This window comes from Coturnix japonica, chromosome 18 (genome assembly GCF_001577835.2).
Source record: "Coturnix japonica isolate 7356 chromosome 18, Coturnix japonica 2.1, whole genome shotgun sequence".
Classification (NCBI taxonomy): domain Eukaryota; kingdom Metazoa; phylum Chordata; class Aves; order Galliformes; family Phasianidae; genus Coturnix; species Coturnix japonica.
In genome coordinates, this window is record NC_029533.1 from 6,718,441 (window position 1) to 6,732,993 (window position 14,553).

Here is a 14,553-nt window from a genome sequence, read left to right on the forward strand (position 1 = left end):
GTCATTTATGAGACTGATATTTTAATTAAGAAAAGGAAAATACCTTTTTTTTTTACCCAGCAGAAACTGGGCTGAAACAAAAACTCCCACATCACATTCTCATTTTGGTGATTATTGCTAAGGATGTGTGTGTTCTTTTTTCTGTCTAAATTCAAATGGCACAAAGGTAACTTGGGATTTAAACTTCTACCAGGAAGGATCTAAAAATCACCATCGTAAGTGCAATTACAAAACTCCTCAGACAGTTCTCAGAAGTTAAGCATGGTCCAAGTGAGCTGATAACACTGATCCTACCTGCAGAGCCCTTGGCTTCATGGCTCCCCTGAAATGCGCATAACTAGAAGGAGCTGCTGCTGAGCATAGAACTTCCCAAGGCGTTAGCTGCTGGATACTGAGGTACAGTGAGCACATCATTACCTTCTCCCATAGCAAAACCTACAGCAATTCATGGGAATGAATATGAAGAGAATGAAGGATCTTCTGAGATCCATGTGGCTCAGCATCCTGCAAGAGCAGAGATGGGCAGCAGCTGAGCATTGCCCCAGAGGAAACAGAGGGGAATGCATCAGCATCTCCCAGCAATCCTTCATTTGTTTATGAGTACTGCACAACACTTCTCCCTCCCCACAAAATACATCTAGTACTTCCAGCTCCAAGTAGGAAACAAAACCAAAGCTTATTCCAGCACTGATTAACTGTCAGGAGGCACTGGAAGAACATTTTCAGCCCAGGCAGATGGAAATGCAACAGATTTAAACATAAAAGGAGAAGATGCCAGCCCTTGTGCTGCTAGCGAGCCTCCAGATGTAGGCATCTCCTTCCCAAGGAGTCTTATTTTTATTTTGAAATATTACAAGATAAACTTTTCAGGATTGGATTTATGCACCTTCCTTTCAATTCAGGACTTAATACCATGAATAGATGTAACACCTCATTATAACTAGGAACAATTCTTTGTGTTACTTTCTTTAGGATGGGGGAAGCAAGCTCTGCTTTCTGCGTGATTCAGATTTATACAGAAGCTGAGCAAACACGCACAACAATGGGCTGTGGTTCACAAATATAAGAAAAGCTTCACTTTTTTTCCCCCCCAAGTCACTGAGCAATGTGCCTGGCATGAAGCACTCAAATATTCACTTTGAAGACTTTTTTTTCCCTCAGTTGGTCTAGTTGTGGGGCTGAATACAATACAATTACATCACTTAAATCCCCTAAAGCTGAGCTGGCTTGAATATAAAAATAGGGTGAATTTACTCTTTGTCCCCAGTTTTAAAAGCATCAAATTCCTCTTGTTTCAGCATATAAAGGATATGGCAACAGAATTAGCAATTTTACACAGCGCAGACCATCTCAGTGAAAGTGGACTATGAAGTCCAGAATTGCAGTTTTAGAAAGCAGTGCTCTGAAGCTGACTGATAAACAGCAAATATAAACATCTTGAATGCTTCTTCATGCTTAATCAGAAATACTTTCCTTGCTTCGTAAAATGCTTTCCAAGAGGTAACAACTGAATGCAGAAGACACTACAGCACTGCAAGTTAATGAAACTCAGGGCAAGGCAGTGATTTACATGTGAGGTTAAATAAATTCAAGATGTTCCAGCAAACATAGCATGAACCAGCAGTATTATCCAGAGGGTCCTCCAGCCAAAAGGTTCTCACCAGGCCCTATACAAAGGGGAAAGTTGACCACCAACAAACAAGGAGTGGGAGCAGCACCACACTTGCACTGTCTTCAACAGATTTAAATGTCTTCATTAAGCATTTCATTAAAGCATCTTCATTTTAATGACTTCATTAAGCACAGAACAAGTACCCTGGAGCCACACGTGGACAAATTCTGTGGACCGTTTCATATCCCACTGGCAAATCTGCACACAAGCGCCCTGTGCAGAGCTTGGAGGGCTTCTCAGTAATAGGAAAAAGAGGCAGCACTTCACCAATGTGCAGCCAATTGCAAGACTCATGGCACTGCTACTCAGCTACACATGATGATCATTAAATACACCACATAACACACCTTCTAGGCATGAAGACTATTTTAACCACATATATGATGTATTAAGGCCTAACATACCACATCTTTGTAGGAAGAAGAGATTCCTGCTCATTTTACTGCTACAGAAAAGTGCTCTGAAATATACCATTTTACTGCTCATGCTCTACTATTTGTAACAGTGATAGTTAACTATCAGCATTCTGTGTAAGTTATATATTGGCCCTAAGCACATCCATCTTAGCTGTAGTTTGTGCACCTTACAATAGAGAACATTATTGCCAGCAAACAATGAGGAACAACGACCACCCAAACATATGGGATCTGTGCAGAACACTTCTTTTTGGTGTGGAGAGGAAGAAAGACAGTGTGAAGTCATTCAGGCGGAATGATAACTAAACCAAAGCCAGATCAAAGGAATGAAGAAGAAAGACTGAAATGTGAAGCTGAAATATTTATTGCCTTCAAAACATCATCCCTATCCTGTCCCTGGGCACTTCAATATTTCTAAGTTGTTAGAAAGCATTCTAACTTGTTTCATCATTTCAAAGAAAGAAAATATAAGGTAGAGAACAATTTTATCTTTCACTCTCTGATTTTAAGCACAAGATGAGTTTGTCCTGATGAGAAAAAGCATGGATGCACTTATAAATTGTTTATATTTTGCATAATTTGAGATGTTAACATCAAAAAGCTGGTCTGCATACCTTCAAGTAAGCTGTAATAATTGTATTGTAAATATCAATCACTTCAAACCGTATACTTATGTTTTAAATAAATCATGAGATAACATTAACAAAGTAAGCCACTACTTAAAGTCATTAATGCAGTTAGAATAAATACTGCTTGTGTGTAACATCACACATAAGTGAAATAAGAAGAATCGTGCATTGCATTCAAAGTGAGCAGCTCACAAATTTACCAGATATTAGTCAAACTGTAATAATTATTATAACTATTTCCCATTATAATAACGACAGGGCACTGTTGTGCTAGGTGCTACACAAACAGAATAAAAACAGCAAGTGCACAGTGATGAATGAGATGTGGGTGAAAAGCCTGGGTAAGCATTGCAAATGTGGCTGGAAAGTGATGTAACTTAGCTAAACACTGCAGAAATTGTCCACAAGATTTAGATGCATCACATATGAAAGGCCACGGAGGCTTGGTTATCCAAAATGGAGGATTAGGACACAGATGAACTGTTGTGGCTTTCATGTGCAAAGATGGCAGGCAAACCTCAGCCAGTGGAACATGGAGGCGAGAATAAGAGAGATGGGTGTAGATAAAAGGAGACAAGACTGTAATTAAAAGGTGGACTGCTACAGCAGCACAGATAACAAATAGATTAATGAGTTTACCCAATGAAGAGATACAGAAAAGATGGGGATCAAAGAACAGTGCTGTACCACGGAAGGTTGGAGTGGAATAAAATAAACCATCTCAAGAACAACCCATGGGAAAGAAGATCTGAAAGAGAAGGAGAGCCAGGCAAGAAGAATCAAAGAACAGGAAGATGCTATGAGTGACAGTGCCAACAGCAGCTGGACGTCAGAAACAACAAGGATGAAATAACAGTATTAAGACTGCTTCCAATTTTTTCCATAACAGAATTTTAAGTGAAATATCTAACTCATTACTTCAGTTTAAAGTATACAATATTCATTTAGTCATTTTGTATATTAAGGCAACTGGGTTCAGTGCAGTTATATTTTAGGGTGTTGCAATATCCATGTTGTAATGGACAACTCAGTACCAAGGAATGATGAGCACTTACGCAGCTCATCAGCTGCTTCTTCATGCCCACCAGACATGGTTTTACATGTTATGTTTTCAATAGTAGCACTGTTAGAAATACTAACTTTCACTTCTCAATGAAGGCTGCTTGTGCTGTTGATGTAACTGAAGGATAACTGCACAAAGTAAGCAAAAGAAAAAGTAAAAGTAGAGTCAAGATTACCAAATGTCATTGAAATCTGCCTGGCAACAAGCAAAAACATAATGAAGGCATTCTTTGAACTAGATTCCCCTTGGCCAACTGAAGGCTCTTCATTTCAGCAGAGTTTTGGGCACTGTAGCCTTGAAGTATATTGCACTGAATATCAAAGATCTGCTAATATCAAAGGGAAGGATTTTTGGAATAAGAGAATGATTCTGACCTTTGTCTTAACTACTTACATATTCACTTATTGAGATCAAACTCTACAGCCCTTAACTACATTAATTATTATAATATCAGTTTCAACAGAAACTATGTGTTATAGCACCATGCACTGTTCATCTAACAAGGCAATACTTCTCATTTCATACAGCTATATGCCATAGCAAAGCATTTCCTTAGTTTATATCATTAAAAAGATGTAATATATAGTCACCTTAAGGGACATGACTATATGCTGCATATAGACAAAAGCTACAAATCAAGCCATTTTGTTTTTTGTATAACTGGAGGTTATTTTAAATACATATTTCATTACTGCCAGCGGGTCTCCAGAGAAACTGGAGAAAGAAAATGAAAGGCTGTAAATAGTTAATACAACACTTTAGGTTTTCTTTTAAGTGAGACTATTAAATAAAGCTACCACATTTTTTTTGTCCTCTGTTCAGACTTTACATTGTGCCCCCTAGAGTGAGGGTTATGTCAGCATGTTCACTGCAGCTAAAGGAATGTTTACAATATGCTGGAAACTTTGACTGGTTCGACTCTAAAAGGTTTCAGATGCTCAAGCACAGCACCAAGTGGAGAACAGCTGGCTGTTTTTCCACTGATTCTTGGAGGGGAAAAAATAAAACATACACACATACACACAAAAAAAAACCAACCCAAGACCACAACCCTGTCTTAAAGAGTCAAGTAGTCTCTAAACTGTTCAGCCACTTAGCATTGCCGCTGCTCCTAAATCACAAGGTCTGCCTTTCTCACCATATTGCAACTGTTGTAACCAGACAACATGAAATATTTTTAATAAAAGAGAATGATGAACACAATGAACATGAGTATAAACTCTTAATAACGCTCTTTATTGCAACATTTGGAATTAAAGACAATGGCTTCTCGTATTTCTTTAATTATTTCCTGCTTTAAATAGTAATAGTAATAGCTTTTCCATTCCTACAAGAATTTCTCCATACACAAATAATCTGTTTTCAAGGAAAAATTGAATTAACTGCAGGAAAATAACTACACTTAGTCAATTATCCTAAAAATATTAACAAGCAGTGACTGAGAACTTGCATTCAGCATAGAGCAGCAAAAAAAAGGAAGAAAAACAGCCCTTGTGGTTAAAGATATCTCTGCATTTATTTATCATCATAAGGATGATTCTCATGCAGTTGTATTTTGCTGTATGCGGTGGTATTTGTCACATCCTTCGCTACAGGAAATACAGATGATAGGTTTTTATTCTTTCCATTACCTGTTTTGCTTTTTATTAGCTAAGATGCATTATGTATACCATCGCTTTATCTCAGATTTATGTACCTTCATGTTTCTTATGCTGCCCTTGTTATATTCACTTTGATAAAAGTGATATAAAGACTAAGGGAGTTTTGCAAGAGACGGCTAAGAGATTCTTGCATAAAACCTCTGCTGCTAAAATTTGATGTTTTTGCATATTATTGTAGTGGGAATGGCAAGTCATGGCCTGAAACAGTGATTGAGCACTGGCAGAGCCAATCCAGGGGAGCTCGGGTGCATGCAATGAACCCGAGTGATCAGAAGGGATAGAGCCAGCCCTCCCCACCCAGACCTTATTTAAGGGTTGGCAGTGGAGGGCATCTATTTGGAGATTTCTGCATACCTGAGGCCTTCCAAAGGTAAGCAGCTTCTTCCCCTTATTTCCATGCCCACAGCTGTTGCATCTGAGCAAATCCTCAATTGCTGCAGCCTGGGATGTTGACTTCTCTGCTGTTATTGCTGCACTTTCCATTGTGTTACAATTATGAACAAAGACAAGAGAATCATTTAGACCAAACAACATCTGGACTTCCTCTTCACATCTAAAAGAAAGCTACGCTATGAAAAACAAGTCACTGCAAAGCCAGAGCAGTAGGAAAAAGTAAGAGAGAGATTCAGCATAAACACAAGATCTGCGTATGTGTGCACATACTTTTCTTCTCCCGTACATACTTGTATATTGCTTTTCTTTCTGTACCTCATTACATTTCTGCTGCCATGCTCTATCTTCATACCATGCCTTTGGTTGAAAGGGTTTTGCAACATTTTGCTCTGCCATCATAAACAAATCAGAAAACATTCTGAAAACCATACTCACATACTTTAATAACCATTCTAAAAATACAAATCTGCTAATAGATAAGAGCAGCTCTGTTGGTTTCAGGAGATTTTATCTCTTTACCCCAGAACAGTCTTAAGCATGTTCAAATGAGAAGGAGCAGAGAAGCACTGGAGAAGAGAGGTGTTGCCAATTTCCTACGTAAACAAACAGTTTTATTGAGTGACTCTCGATAAACCAGCTGCGAAACATTTGCTCTGTATCATCACCACTCACAAAGCTTTCAGATTTGGCTCCATAAGCAGGTTTAAAAAAGATAGAGGGGAAGAATGGTATGAAGCATTTAACTGTAGGTAGTGTCAACATATTGCTGCTCACTTCAATGTTTGGTTGCAACACCTGCAACTATAGATGAGACATTCCATTTAATGTGTCATAAGATCACTTTATAAAACTCATTTCCTTCAATTGTCCTTCAAAATAGACCTTGGGAAAGCTACATTTCAGCAGCACAGTTGAAATATTAATTCTCATACAAGAGATGCAAACTCAGAAGCATCAACTCAGATCCTGCAATTATTTTTAGTATGTGAGGATCATCACCAAGCATTATTCCAAGAAACCAGCAGCAGGAAGGACTGCACTTCCATGCAGGTGACAGACACTGAGAGTTAGGAAGATAGATAACAACCTCATATGTTATTCTAAAGCTCCATCTTGAGATGGAGGAACTTTACACAACTTTATCCATGGAGTCATAAAGGTAGAGACTCTAGAATCAAAGGGAACCAAAGACCGTATTAACACTGAGGTGGGCTAAACATATGCTCTATTTACATAATTCAATTCAGAAAACTTGTGACTGTAACTGGTACTGCCCAGTCATCCCTTCTTTACTGCAGGGCTGCAAATTTTAATTTAATCATACCCCTTCGTTTCTTATTCCTATACATAAAATAAAGGAGGTAAGTGAATTATACGTCTCTTCCTCCGCTTTCATTATTCATCTGTATGGGTAGTACTGAAACTGCAGTAAAATTCTTTGCTGTCCTACCACTGGAAAAAATGAAACTAATAAGAATAATAAAATGCCTAAAATGCCTACCACTTCCTTTTCTTTGTGTTTGCAGCTGTGTAGCTGCTCAAGATCCAATCCTGTGGCCATTTCAGAATCAAAGTGCATACAGATCAAAGTAGTTCACGAGAAATCACTGATACACCTACTAGGTTCTGAGCTGCAATTCCACAAGGCATCATTCCTACTGAAGACAGTGAACTGCATTTTCACCCATCTCAAGAAAGATGAGGTTGTTTTCCAAAGTTTCACTGTTGTCTTTAGCTTGTAATTACTTTATCAGTTGTACCTCTGCAAATAGTCAAAGAGATACAGGAAAACAAAGCCCTTTCACATAAAACATTTGATCTTGTGATTTCATCTAACAGTGAGAGACTTCTAGATGTGCTAATCTCTGCAGCAACAGAAAGAAATCTTCAGGAACACAGCCATTTTTCTGACAAAAATCTTCCCACTTACTATTTCTTACACAAAGACATGCTGTATATAAATGCATACAGACATATTGTTTGGAGAGAGGATCATAGAATGGTTTGGCTAAGGACAGACTTTGAAGATCATCTTGCTCCAGGTCCCTGCCATGGGCAGGGTTACCTCCCACTTGATCATGATGCCCAAAGCCTTGCCCAGCCTGACCTCCAGCACTTCCAGGGACAGAGCATGTGCTGGTACTAAAGGTCTGGCTTCCAGAAAGTCAGCCTTGTTCCTCAGTATCAGGCCTGCAGCAAGTCTGTTCCTGACATTCACATGTACTGACACTTCTGTGATCAGAAACATACAGATGCCGAAGTAACAAATCATCTATATCATATAGCAAGCCATTTACACTCCCAAAGTCTATGTTTTGTAGCTTCCTTCATTTGCAATAAAGGCTGATCAGACCATCCAGGAATATTACTACTTCTCATGCCAAAAAACAGTCATTTACTTCCAGCAATTCAGTCTCAATGAGAGAGGAGCCTCTGGGCATCCTTTTGGACAAACTGAGAATGCAAAGCTTTTGCTCCGCAGTTGCAGTCTGAAAGAATTGGTTAAAAGAACTCATGCTGGGGTTACACGAGGGCAATACACTTATCAGGAGAATAGTTTTAATCTCTCAGAGCACAAATGAGCCCTGACTGTTCTTCCAACTTCTGATTCCATCCAAACAAAGACAAGAGTGAAAGCTCATTTTTACTTCTGTTTCACTTAGGAAAAAAATAGCAATACTAATTCCATTACTAACTTTAAAATTAACCCCAGATCACTGCTATGAAACAACACCTAAGCTTAATGACAGTCAAGGAATACCTGAAATAAATTAGGACCTTCTCAGCTATCTGCAGAGCTTCTCATTACAGTGCTGTTAACTAAAAAAAAAAGTTCAAAATCCACAGGCCACTAACCCACTTTACAAATACTTGCCTGAAGGAGAGCACTACCATGTTTACTCTGCAGTAATAGCATTCAGAAGGGGAATCATTTGCGAGCAGCCAGACAACTGAAAATTCATACTTACTGCATTAAACATAGTTAATATTAGTAACTCCAAGCTGACATGTAGTATTATTAATTATCTTCCATTTATAAGCTTCCACGGCTTACAAACAACATTATAAATGAATCGGATGCTAAAATATTAAAAGATCAAGTTTAGTTGATAAACAACAGAAAATATAGAGTGTGCAAAGGATTTAAAGACTGAACACTAGAGTCTGTATTCATTTCTGTAGTGGTTTAAAATACTCTCTGTTGATGCAAAATATCCACGAGATTACAGAAATAGAGGAATACAAACTTCCCACCTGTGACTTCCCAATGCCTCTATCAGCTTAGATAAGATATATTGTTATATTAAACTGAGTAGTTTTCAAAAAACTTCTCTTTTTGTTTTGGAATAATCTGTTATTCTTAGAAATTGTTTCCAGAATTTTGATTTTCAAGTGTATAAACATGTGGAAATAATACTTTACATATCAGAAAAGGAAGAAGCATAACAAGAGGTAATCTTGTCATGCGTGTACCTGGTGTATGTAAACCATTCCTGCTCAGAGACTATCATACTTGTTGCATCCAAATTAGTTTTGTAATGGATAAGGTTAGCAATGGTATTGCTCCATGTTTGGTAATGAAAAGCATCTCTGCTGTACCACTGCTCTGAATCCTGGCCAGATTTGAAAAATAACTACTTGACACAAAGACGTGTGGCATCAAAGAAGAAAAATCCATGCTGGAGACATAATTTATGGCTATTTGAATGATAAATACCATATACTAAACAGAGGTTGAATATAATTTCTGAGTTTAAAACCAAGACTGAAGTTTTTCCTTAATCTTATCCATTCCTTATCCTAAATGATAAATACCCTGAGTATTGAACAGGAGATCGCACAATACACGACACAACAGACCACTATTTATTGCATTGGGCTCCAATGCACATTGTTCAAATTCATCCTCTCCTCCACAACGGTCCAAAGTGACTCATATTCCATGAAGATTGTCTGCTATGCATCCATTCTACATTGAAGATGGTTTCATTTACTTGACAAGGAAAGATCAGCAAAAACCACTCGCTTTAATCTCATTTTGTTACTCCACATTAAAAAAAAAAAAGGAAAAAACCTGAGTGGTTTGGTTTTTGTCTCTCTCTTTTGGCTAAAATCCCAAAGACAGAGCTTTACAATGGGAACAGAACCCCTACCAATTATCAGAAGGTGGTTAGACAACACTAAGCATATGCTTCTTTATTAAGTTTGACTGAAAAAAAATAATCCTGCAGACGTTTCACCAATTATTCCACATTCACTTACTTCAAAATCTCCTCCAGTTTGTGAATTTTCTTCTTGGCATCCCCTCTTTCTTTATCAAGATCATTCTGGATGCCATGAATCTGGATGCCATTTGAAGGACAAAAATAATCATATGTTAGGTAAAACAAAGCCTGATATAAAAAAAAATAAAATGCTATTTTAAATTGTAAAAGCTATTTGTTTTACATATTTCTTTAGTATTGATATAGATGACTATATCTATCTATCTTGCTATAAAGCAATACAATCGCAACAAACAGTGTATTAAATCTGACTCCCACTTTCCTAACCCAATAACCAGAAACAGATGTTTCCAAAGCATTAAGAGGAAAGCTGCTTCAGAATTTAGCAACCTCCCTTAGTGTGATGCAAACTATTGGCTTTCCCAATACCTTTTTCCACAGGCCATTAAGTGCAAGAACTTGCTTTACTTTTAGGATTGCTTAAGAAACACTGTCATGATGTGAATTACCAACCACGTTTTTCTTTAAAGGATGAAGAGCGTAGGAATTTATTTATTCCTCTACAATCATGTGCAATGTTACATTTTATTAAGTTATTAAAATATATTATTTGTTCTTATATGAAGATTATGCTTGTAAGTATAGGAAATGTACTGAATTACAGGCACATAGCCAATTGAAGATGCCATGATTTTTTTCCATAATAATGGTACTATGGCATTTCATTTCTGTAAGCAGTTTTACACAAGCGTTTACTGTCCAGAATCCTGAATACCCAGATCATGTCAAAGAGCCTCAATATTAATGAGTGAAAAAGGCATTCCCAATCCTGGCTAAGTTACACACATATATAAAAGCTAGCTCAGGAATGGCTCTTAGTAATAATCCATCACTGTTCTTACACTTAGCTGAATGTTTGGAAAACAAGTGGTAGATTATTTATAAAAAGCAGGTGTTTCCTTTGCTTGTAAAACCATTTAGCCTAACTGGTTCCTGATTCAGCAGATAAGCACATTTAATCAAACAGTGACGTTTAGGGTTACTACCTATTATTTGTTTGATGTTTAAATATCCTAGCAGGCAATAGCCACTGTAGACCAATAAAGATTATTAGATAATGGGTATGTACTTAAGTGAACAGATTACATCAGAGACTTCATGATTCCTCTACTTGAAGGCAAGCTTGGTTTTAGTATTTTATGGGCCAATCTATAGCATTTTATGGTTTTATACCATACCTATGCTTTAAGATGCCAATAGTTAAGACATACTAAAAATAATGAAAAAAAATTATACTAAAGAGTACTGACAGTATCGTACCCTCTAAGCTGAAGTGAATTCCCCTCAAAAGGAGTTAAATGACATACATTCCTTTTTCAAAACACTGGTGCTGTACATGTGCTAAATATTTTTACATCTTTATTCCCATTTGAAACCTAATTAATTCTCAGGCTGGACATTAGGTTTCATTATCCATATATCCTTGTTCTGCACAAAATTAACTTTTGGGGGAGGATTTCAGAATCTTGATGTGCATAGTATGCTATATTTGCCTTCTATTATTACCTGTTTCTCATATATACTCTCCAAGTGAAGCTTGTCTTGTTGAAGTTTATAGTCTTGATCCTGCAAATGAAGAAGTGTACTTCCAAATCAAATAAAACAGAGCTGTGATGTTCTTTCATTTCAAAACAGTCCTTAAACACACCCAGAATACTCATAAGAACTAAAAATCCTCTAAACTAAAAATCTTCACTAAGCAATTCTTTGAGATTGAGCTGTCAGAAAGCAACAAGAAAAAGTTTTTCTTAATCAGCCTAACCGTATTCTTTGACATGGTTATAATGCGTTGATACATGATTATGGTGTTAAATCATGTCAAAACATGAAAATCAAGATAAAAAGTCACAAGGGTAATATGAAAATTCTGCTCATCTCCATAAAAAAGTAAGATGAGATGAGACCATTTTATGGAAAAGTTTACATCTCTGTATCTATATGAATAAAATACATGAGGATGCATATTGTATAATAAGTATTTTAGTATAGCTATCTAAATATTCAGATCAGTGGGAAAACATGAAAGGAACTTGTCATTCCTGAGTGAGAAGTTCAGGGCTCACCCTCAGTTGTTGCTCTCTTTGATGTTCTGAAGCTTGTAACTGTTGTTTTAATAGACACACACTATGCTGTAACTCTTCAATCACATCAGATGCCTGCAAGGATTTAACAGAAGAAAGAATTTTTGTTTTGTGTTCCCATTAGCTCTACAGATACATCTCTTTGCCATTTTAAAGTCACTTCTCAAAGGCGCCTAGAAAAAGAAGAATAAGTTTGAAACTTCGGATACTTTCTGTCCCTTTGGTGAACTTATAAATGCATAGATAACTACAAACAACAACCAAGATATTTTGTATCAGCTTGGTACCAACAGTTAAAAGAAGGACAGACCTTGCAAATGCATCATCAAGGCTCCCAGAATTCCACAAAAAATCCCTAAGATGTCATTTGTCTTGTTGTTCCAAAGACTATTGGATTCAGTTGAAACATTAACATTTTCTACGTATATTTCATCTTATCAACAGAATAGATGCCATACAATACCTATGCATGCTGGTAGACATCAGCCTGATACATGTTTCTGTGTAAACATATATATTATGTTTTAGACAGAATATATATTCAGAAGGTTCTAGAATATCTTCTTAAATACATAAATATTTAACAACGTTCCATATTAAAGAAAACTGGAAGACACTTTATTTCTGGAAATAACTATTTTCCCTCAACATGCCTTTGAGGACAACGTACTGAATAGGCCTTGTAGGAGCCCTCGGTCTTTAAGAGTGTGGAGGTATTCTGGCATTCAGATTTTTTTCCATAAGTACAAGGAAAATCAGCATATTAATTACACCTTATCTGTATCAGCTATAGAAATACTACCTGTGCCTACATACATTCAAATGGGATACATGTGAAAACATACCTTAGCTGCAGAGAGAGCATGCTCCTGCTTCATAACATTCATATCGATGTCATATCTACTTTGTAGCTGCTGAATGCTCTCCTCATATTCCTGTACAATACGGTCCTTGCCTTCCAGAAACGACTTGTGTCTGTAAGTAGTAAGCAAACAAAACATGGAAATTGCTTTCATGTTTTGGCATTTCACGTGCTCAGCATCAGCTTTTAGTTTTCAAGTTTGACTGTAAGCTCCTTGTAAGAGTATTAAATGCTTATAAATAATGGAAATACAACACTTACAATGGTGGAATTCACTAATGCAAATGATCATTAACCGAGTTATCAAATTAAAACAACTACAGTTTGCTTTTGGAGGTTCCATATTGTTCTATGTTAAAAACATCAACCGCAACCTAATTACCTTGCTTTCATTTCCTGCAGTTCAGAGCATGCTGCCTGGTAACGTTGTTCTGCTTCAGCCTTTTCCTGGGATAACTTTTGACGCTGTAATTTACTGTTTTCAGCCTCAACCATCAACTGTTGCACTCGAGCCTCCAGATTTTTGACCGTCTGGTTCTGAAAGAAGAGGCCACTGTTAAGGAACCACCAGAATAAATTAGTGTATACTGCTGTTGTTATCCAGTAGCCTTGAGCAACAATGTTCTTTGGTGACCAGAGACACAAGGGTTAGAACAGCAAAGATATCATCAATTATAATAGTAAATTCTATGCATAACAAAAACCCCACCAAATTAATAACTAAGAAGGAGTAGTGATCTCTCCATTATATGTAACAATATGCACAACCAATTTCTAAGTTACAAATCTTTTAGAAGAGGAATCAAGATACAGCAACAGGTACAGATGCTGAGGATATAAGGATGATTATAATACAGATGATATGTGAACAGTGCAAACTTTATCTAGTTGAGCATCAGGGAGGTGCTGGAGTAGGTGAGTGCAGAACTGAGTGCCCCATAACATCTGCATGAGCCTGTAGTAAAGCAAGAGCCTCAGTCAGAGTGGCCAGCTGAACTCTGGCAAAAGACTTAACATGTTTTGTGAAAACAGGACAGAATTCTTCCATCAGTATAAAGCCAGCTCCAACTGGTGCCGTTTCAGTTGGTTGGGTTGTTTCTTCTCAGTCAGTCACACAGATAAACTGCCCAGCACCGTAACTCCTCCCTGTGGCCCCACCCTCAGGAAGTTAATATTTATACTTTTTTAATACACAAAATCCCACTTTATGAGCAATATTGCTCAGTCTACTTCACTTGCTAACAGCAACGGCATCCTCAACAATGTAAAACTCTGAAGAAGAAATCCCTGAAATACCAAAGAAATAAAAAAAGAGAAAGAAAAATAAAAGAACACAACCAAGAGAGAGGAAAAAAAAGAAAACTAATTTCCAGTGACAGGGCAGTCTTTCATCTCAAGCCCTGCCTTGAACTCTACCTTGTTTAATTATTAAATCAGAGGCTGCTCAGCAAGATATGTCTAGTTTTGATGGTTCTTAAATTCAATCTTGC

The 14,553-nt window shown here is 37.2% G+C and overlaps 1 protein-coding gene across 4 annotated transcripts in view; it reads right to left on the reverse strand.

Annotated features, from left to right (window-relative positions):
• CEP112 (centrosomal protein 112) overlaps nt 1-14,553 on the reverse strand; it is a 123,233-nt gene that overhangs the window by 82,167 nt on the left and 26,513 nt on the right. For all 4 annotated transcript variants that reach the window (XM_015880028.2, XM_015880029.2, XM_015880027.2 and 1 more), the window contains exons 13-17: nt 13,446-13,600; nt 13,047-13,176; nt 12,184-12,276; nt 11,627-11,686; nt 10,098-10,177 (exon numbers count right to left, since the gene is read on the reverse strand). In XM_015880028.2, coding sequence (XP_015735514.1) covers nt 10,098-10,177; nt 11,627-11,686; nt 12,184-12,276; nt 13,047-13,176; nt 13,446-13,600 — 518 coding nt within the window. The remainder of the gene's footprint in view (nt 1-10,097; nt 10,178-11,626; nt 11,687-12,183; nt 12,277-13,046; nt 13,177-13,445; nt 13,601-14,553) is intronic.